A 16,662-nucleotide genomic window follows, 5' to 3' on the forward strand; every position below is an offset into this window, starting at 1 on the left:
AATGCTATGTACCAGAGGCCAAGTTGGAAAGAATGGGCAGGCAGGGCCCACAGCGTAGACTTGCCACTTAAATACCCAATTGGATGCAACAGGGCCATTTAAATAGCCCTTTACTTTGGCGGGACCATAATACCCTGCCAGGGAGGAGGGGGCGTATCATCCTCGCCCAAGACGGGTGTAGCATTCTAGCCCGAGACATGGTACGCTTTCTACTGGACCATTTCTTACTGAAGTCAGTAAGGGCAGCACGGTAGCACAGTGGGTAGCACTGTTGCTTTACAGCGCCAGGGTCCCAGGTTCAATTCCCGGCTTGAGTCACTGTCTGTGTGGAGTCTGCACGTTCTCCTCGTGTCTCCGCGGGTTTCCTCCGGGTGCTCCGGTTTCCTCCCACTAGTCCTGAAAGACGTGCTGTTCGGTGAATTGGATATTCTGAATTCTCCCTCTGTGTACCACAACAGGTGCCGGAATGTGGTAATTAAACACAGTATTAATGTAAGCACATTGTGACAATAAAGATTATTATTACGCATCACAATTCATTATATAAGGACCAATTTTGTTCTTGTTTATTGAATATCTGCAAGGTAGTAATTAGGAATGATAGATGCAGTATTTATTAGGTTTTCTCATCACAAAAGGGACTTCTGAACCAGTATGAATTGCACAAAAGTTTGAGATAAATGGCAATGACTGTTGAGAGATTGGTGTCTCTCATGGAGAGGCAGCTCCAGAATTGCAATGACACATGACAGGGGTTGCACTCAAGACCTGCAAGCCCTCACATCGGCACTAACATCAGGAGGTCCATGCCTGTGGGAGAAGGGCAGTGAGGATTCACCTCAGATTGAACGATTAGGTGGCGGTCATCTCTGTGGACTCTTCTCATGGAGCCCGAGACGAGGGCACCAGCTCCTCAGTCTCTCTGCCTGTCGCCGCTCCATCTCCCAGGTCCATGGCAACTGAGGATTGCTAAACAGTGCTGCTGAGCGAAACTCCCAAGCGGTGCATGCTCAGGCCCTGCTGACCAGAGAACGACTACCAAGGTCATCTGTACCAATGGGCAACAAGATCATCAACCTGCCTCAAAGGCCACTGGCAGTGAAGGGGGCCACCTAGATGTAGTACCCGCAAACGAAAGCTCAAGACACACTAGTCACAAACAAGAGTCCACATTGTGTGCTATTGTTTTATTTTCGTTTAAATAACTATGTTCAGGATCCAGATGGATTACTTTGATTTGTTTCATGTTAATTTTCTCACCATAAATAATTTTATTGCACTGAAACCAAACCAGAACGGTTCTGTGTGCTTCATTTGGGTTAGCCTCAAAATTGCCTGTTGAGAGATGTCTGGGATGTCAAACTTTATTAAGAACGGAATGGGCTCAGGAATAAATGAGTGTTATATGTTTGGGATGATCCTAGTGTACATTGGTGATGCAGGGCATGCCAACCCATCTGAAGAACCATTGAATCAAGGTGTCCCTGGTTTCCTGACCCCTCTGAAGATTCCTGCACCCTCGCCGTCCTCACTGTCTGGCTGCCCGCCATCAGCATCGGAGTCTTCCTCGTTGTGCGCCTCAGAGGCAGGTATTGCAGCACCGGCATACTTCTGTTCACGTGTTCCCCGCTGGAGATAGCGAGATTGTGATGAGAACAGCAGACAATTACCATGAGCAACACTCGCACAGGCAGATACTGCAGGGCACCGCTGGATCAGTCAAGGTATCTGAACCTTATCTTCAGCAGTCCAATAGCCTTCTCCACTACCACCCTTGTGGATACATGGCAGTGGTTGTACCCTTTCTCAGCGTCTTGTCCTCAAGCGACTGGCAGGCATCCTCAGCCACCTTTTCAATGGGTAACCCTCGTCACCATTCAATGACACATCAAGGCAAACTGGAGCAGCAAACAGCCAATGTGCAGCTAACTGAGAGACTCCGCAAAGATCACCCACCGCCCTGGGAACGATCCCAAGGCATAAATTTTAGTGCTGCAGTGGCCTTCAGAGCACAGGCATTGGGTGTCCATCCACACAATTGGAAACTTAAAAATCACACGGGAAACATTAGATTCTGATCAACTGGGGTTGTGGTAGATTAATTTTGTTACTTTTCAAATTGTATCAACGGACTAATGAATTGAGAAAGGGAAATGAAATTTTAAAGTAATTGCCAAGTTCATTATACTCTGGCGATTTGTATTGAAGTCAGGGATGTCAGAAGAATGGAAATTCTGCTTTTGAGATTCAACATTGGATTAATTATTGATGGAACAAGGGTGTCATCTCTTGATGTCGGTTCCTTCCATTGCCTCAATAAAAAAAATCCCAGCTTCAGATTACAAGTCTTCTGGTACCAATGGAATTCAGTACTGCCTTTACCTGTACCAGGCATGCTGCCTTGACACAAGTTTGGCAAGGAATGCCATTCTGTACGATGGGTCTCAAGGTTCCAGTTTCGGAGTTCAAATTTCCACACTTCTTTCACAACACCTTTACAGCTGGCAGAGAGAGAGAAGACCTCCGTAACAGCAGTTAGAGCTGGATGCAAATACAGGTTCTAAAAACGAAAGGAATCATGTAATAACCTACTGCACCATCCAGACTCAAGTTTAATCTTCTATTGTTTGTGCACAGGCAATCTGAAGCAAAAAGGTACCGAGAATGAATTACTCTTGATATTTAGCAATTCCTTCTCTCTCCACCCATTCCATACCCAATAAAATACTATCATTTGTGGTTTCCCTCTTGCCTGCACATGTGCATACAGGTTTTCACCTCCATGTACACATTGCATTGACATTGTGGCTTTACAGCAGAGCAATTTTTCTTTTTTTAAATGAGGAACTCATGCTTAGCCATGAATGAAATTATACATTTTCTTATGGCATGCTCTTGTTTTACAAGTCAAGAATATAGTAGCAAACCAGCAAAGTTATAGTACACATTATTCAAACCAGTCTTAGTTCCACACTGCATTCCAGGGAACTCCTGCAGTTAGAATACGACCTTTGAAAGGAACCTTTTGCCGCTTATCAAATCGCACTCTGTGTGGCATTTATGACAGCTACAGTTTTAATTGTTCTCATTTTCTGTCACCTGCAAATGTAAGATACAATTTGTATTTCACAACTTGACTTTTTTCTTATTTTTCTCCCACCATTCCCCACACCACAGTAAATGTAGAAGTTGAATATATTAATATTAAATTATACCATCCATCTAGTGCTGTCTGTAGTATGTGTGCGCAGAAGTGGTCAATGTGCCAGCATTTTTATGCATGATGTTGGGCAAGACAAGGCATGGATTCACACACACAAGGCAAGTTCCAGATCTTTGCCACACTATCATGAAAAATATCCGGCTTTTTCACAGAAGAAGAAGATAGACAGATAATCATAAAGCACTGCCTCAAATTTCAGTTCAACAAATTGAAATACAATCGATTAGTAATGGGGCATATTTTGTGAGAAGAGTAATGGCGATTTTAGCAGCAATCACCGTTATAACAGGGGTACATCGGACAATAACATCAGGTCTCTTCACACATGCAGTTAAAAACACAAATCCTGAAGTTGCTATCATAGATACCAGTATTCCTCCACAGAACAAACAGCTGCACTCCACACTGAGAGACTCAGCATTAAAATGAATGCAACCCAATAGGTATTGACGTTAGGACTTAAACATTTGGGAGTAAGTGAGTTTTAAATGGGCATGATAAATACTGCTGAAAAACCTCTTTGGCCCTGAAAAAAAACATCTTTTTACAAATTGTGAATCTCATTCCTGCAGGAAAAAAAAGTTAGTGCTGGATACCGCCTAATTTATTTTCACTTTTTTCTGCCTCTTTTATGTTTGGAATCCTACCTATATTTCTCAATGTTTATTTCACTTAAATCGAACATACATGTCCTGTTTTATACTTCCTGGTTTAGACAGCATGTCTCACTGAAGATTGACTAAATCGGTTTCTTGCCCACTCAGTGGGCGGCATGGCAGCACAGTGGTTAGCACTGTTTCTTCACAGCGCCAGGGTCCCAGGTTCGATTCCCGGCTTGGGTCATTGTCTGTGCGGAGTCTGTACGTTCTTCCCGTGTCTGCGTGGGCTTTCTCCGGGTTCTCCGGTTTCCTCCCTCAAGTCCCAAAAGATGTGCTGTTCGGTAATTTGGACATTCTGAATTTTCCCTCCATGTACCCGAACAGGCACCAGAATGTGGCAACTAGGGGCTTTCCACAGTAACTTTGTTGCAGTGTTAATGTAAGCCTACTTGTGACAATAAAGATTATCGTTATTACTACAGATCTCCTGCAGAGAGTGCTGCTCTGAAAAACGATGCCAGATCAGTACAAGGCTACACTATAAACATTGCTACACTATAAACATTAAGTCCACAAAATCTTTGTGGGCAGCTGTCAGCGAAATGGATGGCAAGCACCATTCTTTCACCACTCACTGCCAAACCTGGGCCATCATATCCAGTTTTTACATTTAACGGAGATTTGGAATGAAAAATGCTGAAATAACACAGCAAATCCATCAAAATCGGAAAAGATAAAGACTAACATTTTGGGGTCTAGTCCCTTCATTTTGACCACTACCCTGAAATCACTCGATCAATCTTTCCCCACACACACTGATGCAAAGAACTATTTTTTCGCCAATTTGGAATGGAATCTTTCATATCCAATATGTCGACATATAAGCTAGATGATAAGTGTTAGAAATTAAATGGAATATCAATATGAACACTTTGAAATATCCTTCAAAGCATTTCAAAAATGAATAAGTCACAAAGATTCTAAACAATACTCAATCTCCTTTGCCTCCTCATTTCAGACAATAATTTCTAAATAAATGTCCATTCACCCTTACTCTGCAAGGAGCTGATATTCTAATTACTAATGCCACCCTGCTGTTCTCTACATTTCCATATCTTGTACATTTACAAAATATTAGTATTTTATAAATTAATCAGTTACAAACTATTGCTGATTTTTACCTTTTGTTACCAGCCATTTTCGGTAACAGATGATGGATGTTAAACTGAGAGTTGGAGGAGCGACATTTTCCACAGCAGATATTTGCTCTTGATACTGATACAAAAGTTCCAATTGCCCGAACTGCTCTCCGTTATGACAAAGAAACCTCTGCTCTAAACGCTATATTAATAAGCATCACTGTTTTTGGAATACAGTTCATTAAAATACACAAGAGGGCTATCCGAAATGTCAAACTACTGGTCAACTCTATTTGTTTTGCTAACAATAGGGTGATCAGTTTATGAACAATCTTTTAGATATCCATTCATGGTACATGGACCAGCATTTGTTGCCCATCCCTTATTGCCCTTGAACGGAATGGTTTGCTATGCCATTTCAGAAGGCATTTTAAGAGTCAGCCACATCACTCCTCAATGAGTATTACCATCTCAGAACTATAAATGCATATTCTATCCATTACCACATGATCCCTCGTCATTTCCAGAGTGAGACTAGTTTTTTTTCTATCCAACATTTCCTGGGTAACTATTGAGGTATGTTTTACAGAACAAAATCTCCAAGTCTAGCTCAGAGTCAGAGACATTTGCTGAGGTCCCAGGGAACAGGGGAATTGTCCATCAGAAGTTGAAACTTCCTGGACAATTCCCAAATAGGTCAGGACTTCCAGTGTCCTGATATCCTTCTCCCATCATACCTCCAGTTTTCAATGATACAGAGTCCAAAAGGTTTGGTCAAATCTAATAGGTGTGATTCCACGCTTGGCCAACATTTTTGGAACAATTCAGAATGTGCTTGGAATTACAATAACAACCAATTTACGATTAACAGTCAAGCTTGCAATATGGCTCACTTGAAGCTACATATATTCACACAGAGGGATCTGTTGTCTACAGGCAAAAGGAATATGTCCAGGCATTGCACCTTTTTTGAATTAAATCAAAGCATTGCAGAAAATAGTTCCCCGTTGCATTCTCTCAGGCAAAATTGAACAGGTTGACTTGCCAACCAATCAGACCCTGTTCTCATGTGGTATAAATTGTTGCTACTGTTGAAATTTGACATTCTTTTCTTTTTAAATATTTTATTCTCCTTTTTCACATTTTCTCCCACGTTTGCACCCACCAACAATAAACAATAATCAGTAATGAATGCAATGTCAATCCCCATATCAACACCAACAATCCCATCCTCCCACCAAACTCGCAAACAGCAGCCCAAATGTTAACATAAACAAACAAATAGCAAAAAGGAATCAGGAATCATCCATAGTCACCATTAACACATAACAGTACCCCTTCCCCCCCCCCCCCCCCCCCCCCCTTCCCGCCCTATATGTTCGATGTAATCCAGTTCTTGAAAGGCCACAGGGTAGAGAGGTTGATCTCCATCCCAACAGGATCTGCCTTCGGGCGATCAATGAGGCAAAGGCTACAACATCTGCCTCCGCACCGTTTCTAACCCCGGGTGGTCCGACACCCTGAATATGGTCTCCCGGGAACCCGGGTCCAGTTTCACGTGCACCACTTTAGAGATTACCCTAAAAACCTCTTTCCAGTAATCCTCCAGCTTTGGACAGGACTTAAACATATGAACATGGTTTGTGAGGCCCCCCTGCAATGTTCACACACATCTTCTATCCCCTCAAAGAGCCGGCTCATCCTCATCGTTGTGAGGTGTGCTCTACATACCACCTTCAGCTGTATCAGCCCCAACCTCGTGCATAAGATGGAGGCGTTCACTCTCCGGAGCACGTCACACCAGAACCCCTCCTCCATACCCTCTCCCAACTCTTCCTCCCACTTTGCCTTGATCCTTTCCACCGGTGCCTTCTCCTCTTCCAAAATAGCCCCGTAATCCGTCGACACTACCCCCTTCTCCACCTGTCGTCAGCACCTCGTCCAGCAATGTGTAGACCGGCTCTACCGGGAAGCTCTGCATCTCCTTCCTGGCAAAGTTTCGAACCTGCATGTATCAAAACATTTCCCCCTGCACCAGCCTATACTTCACTCCCAGCTCCTTCAATCATGCAAACCGACCCCGAAGAAACAAATCTTTTAGTGTCCCAACGCCTTTCTCCTCCCATCACTGAAAATTTCCATCCCACTTCCCTGGCTCAAATCCATGGTGCCCTGGCTCAAATCCATGGTTCCCCCGAAACGGCATTTCCCTTGACCCTGCCCCCAACCCGAACTGCCTCCAAATTCTCAACAAAGCTATTACTGAATATTTCCCCTGGGCCATCGGTAGCGGTGCTGTTGTTAGCGCCTTCAATCCCGACCCCCGACACAAACTCCTCCATTCTGACCCACTGAGAGTCAATCCCTCTGACCCAACTCCGTACCTTCTCCACGTTCGCCGTCCAGTAATAATACATCAGGTTCGGAAGACCCAAACACCCTGCCTGCTTTCCTCTCTGTAGGATCACCTTTATAACTCTGGCCACCTTCCCTTCCCATATGAACGAGGTAATCATTCCTTCAATCTCTATTTTAAAAAAAATGCCGTTGGCAGGAAAATTGGCAGGCATTGGAAAATAAGCAGAAATCGCGGCAACACGTTCATTTTAACCGTCTGTACCTGACCCGCCAGTTACACAGGGTCAGATCAGCTTCAGCTTTCACCCTCCCTACCAAACTAGAAATGTACTTATGGAGCCCGCCTCCAACCCCCCACAATTCCGAGCACCCCCAGCTATCTAAAATGAGTCTCTGCTCCTACAGAATGGCAGCCCCCATCCCCAGCCAAGACACCACAAAATACTCACTCTTGTCTAGATTTAATTTGTACCCCGAGAAAGACCCAAACACCCAAAGCAGCTCCAATATTCCCCCTATTGATACACTCTATTCCGACACGTATAACAACAAGTCGTTGGCATACAAGGACACCCTATGCTCTATCCCCTCTCCCCGCATTATCCCTTTCCATACCCCCAAACTTCTTAACGCGATGGCCAATGGCTCAGTCATGAGTGCAAACACCAGGGGGGGGGGGGGGAACATAGGACATCCCCACCTAGTCCCATGGCGAAGATAAACGTATTCCGAACTGATGTTATTTGTGCGGACACTCGCCCTTGGCTCCTTCTCTGGTAGCTTTAGAAATTTTACATTCTTACATCTGTCCTGACAAGTGCAAGATGAAAAGCTTCAATAGCGTATCACTTTATTTCAGCAATATTCAAGTTCTGTACCACCAAGCAACTATTTGTACATCGCGACCGGTTTCATTGAGTTACTGTTGATATCAGGGTTGTTATTAGGATTTTAGCAAGGGGAAATTTTCATGATGAGCATGCTCAGCCTGCTAAATAAACACTTAGCAGTACAGCAATGAGTTTTGTCTTTTGTACTGGTTGTGAGTAATCCGACGTAAACAGCATGAGGCGGAAGTACTGCCGATGATGTGTGGTGATGAATTAAAAGGATTACACGATCAAAGAAAATCATGATGTTAAAGCATTACTAAAGCAGGCTGACCACATTTTTTTCTCCAAATGATATTGGTACCAATATATGAACTAAGCCTACAACTGGTGTCAAGTGAACACAATTTCAGCCCCGATTCATAAGACAATGTACTCAGTCATGAGGAAGAAACTCAAATGCCACCCTGGGAAGATAGGGGCATAGTGAGATTGGGTTATATTGAGACTACATCTTCTGCACATCTCTATACATTGGATCTAGCTATTTTACATGGTGTTCTATATATGCACACTGCATAAGAGCAGCGAAACCTGCCACTAAATGGTCAATCCTTATCCTGAGATTTAACCAAAAGTTAAAGCTCTTGAAAATAAATTCCTTTTTGTTCATTAATAAATTCTCTTAAAATGACCCATTACAGTACCAAATACCTATATAACTTCAGCAAGGATTTCTGAATATTTTGTCTTTATTCATTCATGGGATATGAGTGTTGCTGGCTGGTCCATCATTTGTTGCCCATCGCTAATTGCTCTTGAACTGAGTGGTTTGCTAGGTTATTTCAGAAAGCATTTAAGAGTCAACAACATTACTATGGATCTGGAGTCACATGTGGGCCAGACCAGGTAAGAAGGGAAGATTTCCTTCCAGAACTAGATGGGTTTTCTTTTACAACAATCGACAATGGTTTCATGGTCATCACTGCACGTTTAATTCCAGATTTTTATTGAATTCAAATTTCACCATCTGCCACGCTGGGATTCAAACCCAGGACCCAAGAGAATTATCCTGGCCTCTGGATTACTAGTACAGTGACAATACCACTTCACCAACGCCTCCCTTATATTTTAACAATAAAGGCTGACATTCCATTTGCATTCCTATTTACTTGCTGTACCTGAATGTCAACTTTGTGATTTGTGTTCACCCAAACCCTCTGTGCACTAACATTTTCTAGTCTCATCTATTAAAACACATTCTGCTTTTCCATTCTTCCTACCAAAATGGATAATTTTCCATATTCCCACATTATACTCCAGGGTCGGGGTTCTTTGACCCCCCGCCGGGTTGGAGAATCGTCGGGGGCCGGCGTCAATCCCGCCCCCACCGTGTCCCGAATTCTCCTGCACCGGAGATTCGGCGGGGGCGGGAATCGCGCCACGCCAGTCGGCGGGCCCCCCCCCGGCGATTCTCCGGCCCGCGATGGGCCCAAGTCCCGCCACTGTCAAGCCTCTCCCACCGGCGTGGATCAAACCACCTACCTTACCGGCGGGAGCAGGCGGCGCAGGCGGGCTCCGGGGTCCTGGGGGAACGCGGGGCGATCTGGCCCCGGGGGATGCCCCCACGGTGGCCTGGCCCACGATTGGGGCCACCGATCGGCAGGCGGGCCTGTGCCGTGGGGGCACTCTTTTCCTTCTGCCTGCACCATGGTCTTCACCATGGCGGAGGCAGAAGTGACCCCCTCCCCTGCGCATGCGCGGGGATGACGTCAGCAGCCACTGACGCTCCGGCGCATGCGCGGACTTCCGCCGGCCGGCGAAGTCCCTTTGGCCCCGGCTGGCGTGGTGCCAAAGGCCTTCCATGCCAGCCGGTGGAGCGCGAACCACTCCGGCGTGGGCCTAGCCCCTCAATGTTAGGGCTTGGCCCCTAAAGGTGCGGAGACATCCGCACCTTTGGGGCGGCCCGACGCCGGAGTGGTTCATGCCACTCCATCACGCTGGGACCCCCCGCCCCGCTGGGGTAGGGGAGAATCTTGGCCCAGGTGTCAACTTCTTTCCCAATCATTTAGTCCAGCCTAAAAACAGAAATACTCAGCATGTCTGGCAATATCTCCAATTCTGAAGAGTTACATTCGAAAAAAAATGTTAATTCTGCTCCTCTCTCCATAGACGCTACCAGACCTGCTGAGAATTTCCAGCATTTTCTGTTTTTATTTCAAGCTTCTGGCATCTGCAGTATTTTGCTTTTATTTAACAAGCTATTATCCCTTTTCATTCTCTTTGCACCCTACTCACATCTTACTTTTCCTCCTCTCTTTGTATTTTCGTAATTTTGCATGCAATACATTTGATTCCTCCATCAAGTAATTGATACAGTCGAGGCCCAAGCACTTTCTAACATCCCCAAAACAACCAATTTGTTCCCACTCTCTATTCTGAAAACTGCTTGCATGAAATGGGTTCCACTTGCCAATGGTGAATGATTTGATCAGATCATTCAATGGTCAAGGAATGGTAAACAAAATAAAGTGCAACAAATTAATGATGCGTTGATAGGGTATACAATATTTAAAAATTATATGGACTACATGTACTTACTCTGCCAGATTTAGGAGAAACTTTGTTTTTGCTTCCTTTTGGTCTTCCTCGTGGTCGTTTTGGAGTAGGAGCTCCAGTTGGTTCCTATTAAATTTGAGGGAATAAAAAGATTAATAGCACAGCTATGGTAGACAAACCACGAGCTACATGTCGATACCTGTAGGTTTTGCTCACTGTCCCGTACTAGTAAGGGGCGAGGGAATGGACAAGGTTTTATTTGGTTCATCCAGTGTTATGCTTTGTTGCAAGATTGCTCTACCATCTGCACAAGACAGTCATTGCATTTTATTATTTTTTTTATTTTTAACCTTTCAAAGATTAGTTGCTGGAGGAACATCAGCCTGTTGTCAGCTCTTCTCACGATGTAACACCTACAATTTCAGCTGTCATGATATTCATTTTGATGCAACAAAATGAGCCTCTTAAAATTGATAGTTTTGAATGATAAACAAACCCCCACTATTTTTGCTGTTGCTCTTTTAAACATTATCAAACTAGAAGGCTTTCTGAATATATATATGAGAATCATAAACCTGATAAAACATTAATGTACTGAAACATAGAAAATTTATGGGCATGTGATAAAAGTGAAAAATATTTTACTAGATTTGAAAATGTACCTATGGTTGGTGATATTATTGTCCTCTCATTAGAGACCAATAACATGTTTAGTTTTTAAGAATCCCAAACCCCAAGGATTTACTGAAAGAATGAAGCCACAACTTTAATTCTTTAAATCAAAAAGAATTTTACGATACCAAAAATGAAAGAGCAAGAATCCTAATGCCCATATTCTGTTTCAAATAGTCAGTAATGTGGAATATATTTAAGTATAGTGAACCCTTTTCCCTATTTATCATCTCCCAGGCAACTTGGTCACATGACTGTTTACTGGAAGCCAGTTGCTCTTTTTTTAAAACCAGGAAAGCAATCTAGTTCTTAAAGGGCCCATCATCCAAAGATAGTTTTTTTCCCCTAAAAAGTAGATGAGCCATTACAATATTAAGAACTTCTATGGATTGTATCTGCTAACAAACTCTCTCGATAATTGGAAAAGAGAAGAGCACACTGACCTACTCCAGGAACATACATTTCAGAACTGGTTACTCCAGAAAATTAGCTTGCCTGAAACCATCCCAATATACAAGCATTTCTATGAAAACGCCTATAAAGTTTCCTCTAAGACATCTGAATGCACTATTTAAATAAAGCACAGGCACAACATGATGCCACGGTTTTCACAACAGCAGACAAGCAACCAAACTACTACATGAGCATACTCTGGCAGCCAATTTTCAGACTTTCTATGGGTTGATCTAAGACTCTCAATAGGTTGATCTAAGACTCTCAATAGGTTGATCTAAGAATTTGCAAGATTCATCAAGCTGGGACCTCACCACGCAGTGACATTCTTATTTTAATTGGCACCTACCCTCATTTTGAAACAATCACCGCACCATAGATCTGATTTAGAAACCTTCACATCTATTCATAAAAACTATGATTCACACTCATTAATGGAAGATTTATTTAAAACCCCAATTTCATGTTAAAACTAGAAAATAGAGAGGAGGTTTACAAGTATGTTGCCAGGACTGGAACCTTGCACCTATGAGGAAAGGTTGGACGGCCTGGGGCTGTTCTCCATGGAATAGATTAAGCCGAGGGGAGATTTGATTGAGATGAAGGAGCAATAGAAGGGCCTATTTACCTTAGCGGAGAGGTCGTGACTGGTGGGCATAGATTCGTAGAAGGATTAGAGGGGAGATGAGGACATCCTTTTCCATCCGGAAGGATGGCAGGGGTGGTATGGAGCTCACTGCTTGAAAATGTGGTAGATGATGCCAAAAAAAAACCCTCACCTCACTTAAAAAAGTAATCTGGATAAGCACCCCAAGTGCCGTAAACTGCAACGGCTATGGGCCGAATGTTGGAAAGTGGGATTATGCTGGGTGGCTCAATTCTTTTCAGCCAGTTCTCAGCCTTTTGGCTAAGATCAAGCGTAGGCTCCAGCCCGAGATCAGATGTAATAGTTGTTATTGTCAGCTTGGATCCAGTTTCTTTGGGGGACCACTCACTCATTGGATCCAATGTGAATTTGAACTGTTTTTTGGAGCAAGCGAGGAGACGGATTAGGGCTTGCCCCCGTCCCCCTTGCGACATTGGTTTTGATAATGATAATAATCTTTATTGTCACAAGGCGGCTTACATTAACACTGCAATGAAGTTACTGTGAAGGGCAGCACGGTAGCATTGTGGATAGCACAATTGCTTCACAGCTCCAGGGTCCCAGGTTCAATTCCCAGCTTGGGTCACTGTCTGTGCGGAGTCTGCACATCCTCCCAGTGTGTGCGTGGGTTTCCTCCGGGTGCTCCGGTTTCGTCCCACAATCCAAAGATGTGCAGGTTAGGTGGATTGGCCATGACAAATTGCCCTTAGTGTCCAAAATTGCCCTTAGTGTTGGGTGGGGTTACTGGGTTATGGGGATAGGGTGGAAGTGTTGACCTCGGGTAGGGTGCTCTTTCCAAGAGCCGGTGGAGACTCGATGGGCCGAGTGGCCTCCTTCTGCACTGTAAATTCTATGATAATCTATGAAGCCTCTAGTCGCCACATTCCGGCACCTGTTCGGGTACACAGAGGGAGAATTCAGAATGTTCAAATTACCTAATAGTATGTCTTTCGAGACTTGTGGGTGGATATCGGAACACCCGGAGGAAACTCAAGCACAATACAAAGAACATACAGTGCAGAAGGAGGCCATTTGGCCCATCAAGCCTGCACCGACCCACTTAAGCCCTCACTTCCACCCTATCCCTGTAACCTAATAACCCCTCCTAACCATTTTGGTCACAAAGGGCAATTTATCATGCCCAATCCACCTAACCTGCATGTCTTTGGACTGTGGGAGGAAACCGGAGCACCCGGAGGAAACCCACGCAGACACAGGGAGAACGTGCAGACTCCGCACAGACAGTGACCCAGTGGGGTATCGAACCTGGGACCCTGGCGCTGTGAAGCCACAGTGCTATCCACTTGTGCTACCCTGCTGCCCCGAACGTATACTTTTTTTTTTTAAGTGCCGCCGGTGCCGCCGCAAGCACCAAGAGCCAAGTGGGCCTTCTCCTGTGCCGCAAACTTCCCATGATCCTTATGAACGAAAGAAAGGAGTGGTTATTTTACGAGGTGGAAATTTTAAGGTTAGGTTTTATTCTAGTCGGTGGGAAAGAGATGGGGGGGGATTGCGAAGTCGATTAAGAAAACAACAAGACCCTCTTGCCATCCTGACAGCCGACTGGGGTTTGGGGGGGGGGGGGGGGGGGGGGGCCTGAGAGGGGGAAGACCTGTTTGGCCTGCAACCATGAGCAACGCACTGACGTCAACGGGAAGGCCAAACGTCGCCTCGCATTGGACAGGCCGTCCGGTTGATTGACAGCCCGCTCAGCCAATCGCAGCCGGGCAGTCCCCGTTGGCGGCCAATCGGGGCAGGGGTTGGGGCCGGGACTACCGGTTCACGATGGTTTAAAGGTCTCACGTTGCACTGGTGCTGAAAGCAACATTGTAACAAAGGGTGAAAGCGAAGGAAAGCGGGGACCCGGGGGAAAAAAAGAGGGCGCTTTGAAACCACCTGGGGGCAACCCCACCCCACATCCCTGTTATAGAGATTTTAAAAATATATGCACCTCCGAAGGTCGTACAAATTTTTTTTAAAACCAAGGCGGGATAAAATGTTCTACCGGCTCATTCACAGCCCAAGCCGGATGGTGCTCCGCAATTCGGAGCGATTGGGACACCGATACATTATTCAAAAGACGGCCTCACTGTATGGTGTATTTGTTAACACGCAAAATATACCAAAGCCAACAACAAACAGGACGACCGCATAGGCGAGAGAAAAACAAACAAACTTGCATTAAAATCCAAAAACGTGTCCCTGGGTCGGTAAGAGAATTTAACAAATATGCGGTTAAAAATGAAGTTGTTAACTTTGAACAGCGTGTGACTGTGTTTTACGCGGGTGCACACACTTGTCTGGTCAAATTGGGGTGTTTTCGGGGGGAGGGAAGACGGTGCGCGATGTCCAGCTCTCAGAACTCAAATGTAAATTACACATGTCATACTTGGGGTTGCTTCCTGGGTCTGCCGCGTCCTCTCTTTGGCGTGACATCCTTCTCCTGCTTTGCCGCTAAAGGCTGGCTGGGCTTTGCACCTGTGTCACTCATCCTTATTTCCCTGCAAAACAAAAATAAAATAAATAGAAACAAAACAGGTGAACGGGAAAATAAAGGGTAACCCATTCATTAGCAAGAAAACCGGGCAGGTGAAGTGGATTCAACAGCCTCGCTGCAGCAAATAAAAGAGCTGAAACTTCCCCACAGTCACACATCAGCATGCAATCGGTGCACCGCAACAAGCTCTGCACGGTTATACTTAAATGGCAAAACACTCACAAGGATGCAACGTCAGTGTGGAATAGAAAAGCCTTTTCGCTCCTTGGTCGAAATGAAACTAAACGCTGGTGCAAAGGCAGAGTCTACATATACAAACACACATTAGGGCCTGTTCCTGTGCTCGATTCCTACCCTGAATGATGATCACACTGCCTCTAATAACGGCGGCTGGAAGGAAACGGAGAATGCAAAAGGAACACACACTTGGCTCAGATCCAAAGGCGGGCGATACGGTAAACGCTAATGGTATATTGTATAAAATATATATAAATAAAAATCCTAAACAATATCAAAGCAGCTGCCACAGACTGGACCGAGTTACATAGCAGCAAAGCAAGTTCTGATTGGATCCCATCCAGCAGGTTATTATACAGAATCCTCCTAAGAGATGATCTACCCACTCAAATATGCACGCTTACTATTAATATTTTCAACAGGGAATCTTTTTTAGGCAAATTGTCACTATTTAAAATATGTTGCAATGCTTCTGTTACGCATGTCGATGTTCATAGGTTTATATTTTGCAGCATCACATGCTCTGGGACTGGACTCGGATTGTCACCTCCCACCAACCGGCGAGCCTTTGATCCCAGCAGCAGTAACACACCATCGCCCGCTTCCCATTGCTCGCTGCCTTCCTCAGGTCGAACAAGCAGCATTAACGTTAGCCTGCATTTAAAGGAGCAGTTTGGTCCACACGCTTTCTCCTTCGAGGCATGTGCGAGAACTGCACCTAGAAATTCGCAGGAGAATGTCTTCACATGGCCAAAATCAGAGCTACTTTAACCCTCTTAAGCAGGTGACAACCTTTACTTTCACTGCAGCTGCCCTTGGGTGGTGCTCGGGAACATTTTTATACATTTGAGCAGAGTTTAGCCTTCAGATTAAATCTATGAAAAGGGTTCATCAATCAGGCTTCTGTGACCTTCATGTCACTTCATTTAAAAACAAATGTTGCTTCCCTTTGCATTTTAAGTATTTTTCACATACTCCAACTAAATGGGTGCTAATTGCCCTGGTCACCAGCCTCTACCTTTGACTTTTGCACAAGAGGATCTTGGTTCATTGCTCCTCTTGATTTTCGACATTCCTTCTGCGGAGAGTTTTAACTGGCTTCACTGAGATTGGGATTTTATTGTATGGGAGGTCACTGGTATGTGCATATAAACTATTATTTAAGGTGTCCTTTCTGCTCTGAAGTGGTAATAATGTAACGGAGGTTGAATCCACTACAATCTTTGCAAGAATTCTCTTTTGGCTAACCTGAAAATATAATTTTCAAATGCAGGCATAGAATAAATATTGAATTCTTAAATATGTCAAAATACTGTTGAAAGGAATGAGTCGAATAACATTTGATATCACTGTTTGAAGCAGAAGACATGTGGTGTAGATTTTCCCTTGCAAACCAAATATTCTCGGCAGTAGTTCATAGAATTTACAGTGCAGAAGGAGGCCATTCGG

The 16,662-nt window shown here is 44.5% G+C and overlaps 1 protein-coding gene across 6 annotated transcripts in view; it reads right to left on the bottom strand.

The window, feature by feature from the left end:
• The window catches only part of hmga1a (high mobility group AT-hook 1a), a 127,342-nt gene extending 111,585 nt beyond the window's left edge, over window positions 1-15,757 (bottom strand). Inside the window, exons 1-3 of one of the 6 annotated variants that reach the window (XM_038820107.1) lie at window positions 15,199-15,597; window positions 14,869-14,980; window positions 10,751-10,834 (exon numbers count right to left, since the gene is read on the bottom strand). In XM_038820107.1, the coding sequence (XP_038676035.1) occupies window positions 10,751-10,834; window positions 14,869-14,970 (186 nt within the window). In that variant the 5' untranslated portion in view covers window positions 14,971-14,980; window positions 15,199-15,597. Of the gene's footprint in view, window positions 1-10,750; window positions 10,835-14,868; window positions 14,981-15,198; window positions 15,598-15,617 lie in introns of those variants that run through there. The other 5 variants (XM_038820109.1, XM_038820106.1, XM_038820105.1 and 2 more) reach the window with 5 other exon arrangements.
• Window positions 15,758-16,662: the final 905 nt, after the last annotated feature.

Source organism: Scyliorhinus canicula, chromosome 15 (assembly GCF_902713615.1).
Source record: "Scyliorhinus canicula chromosome 15, sScyCan1.1, whole genome shotgun sequence".
NCBI lineage: Eukaryota > Metazoa > Chordata > Chondrichthyes > Carcharhiniformes > Scyliorhinidae > Scyliorhinus > Scyliorhinus canicula.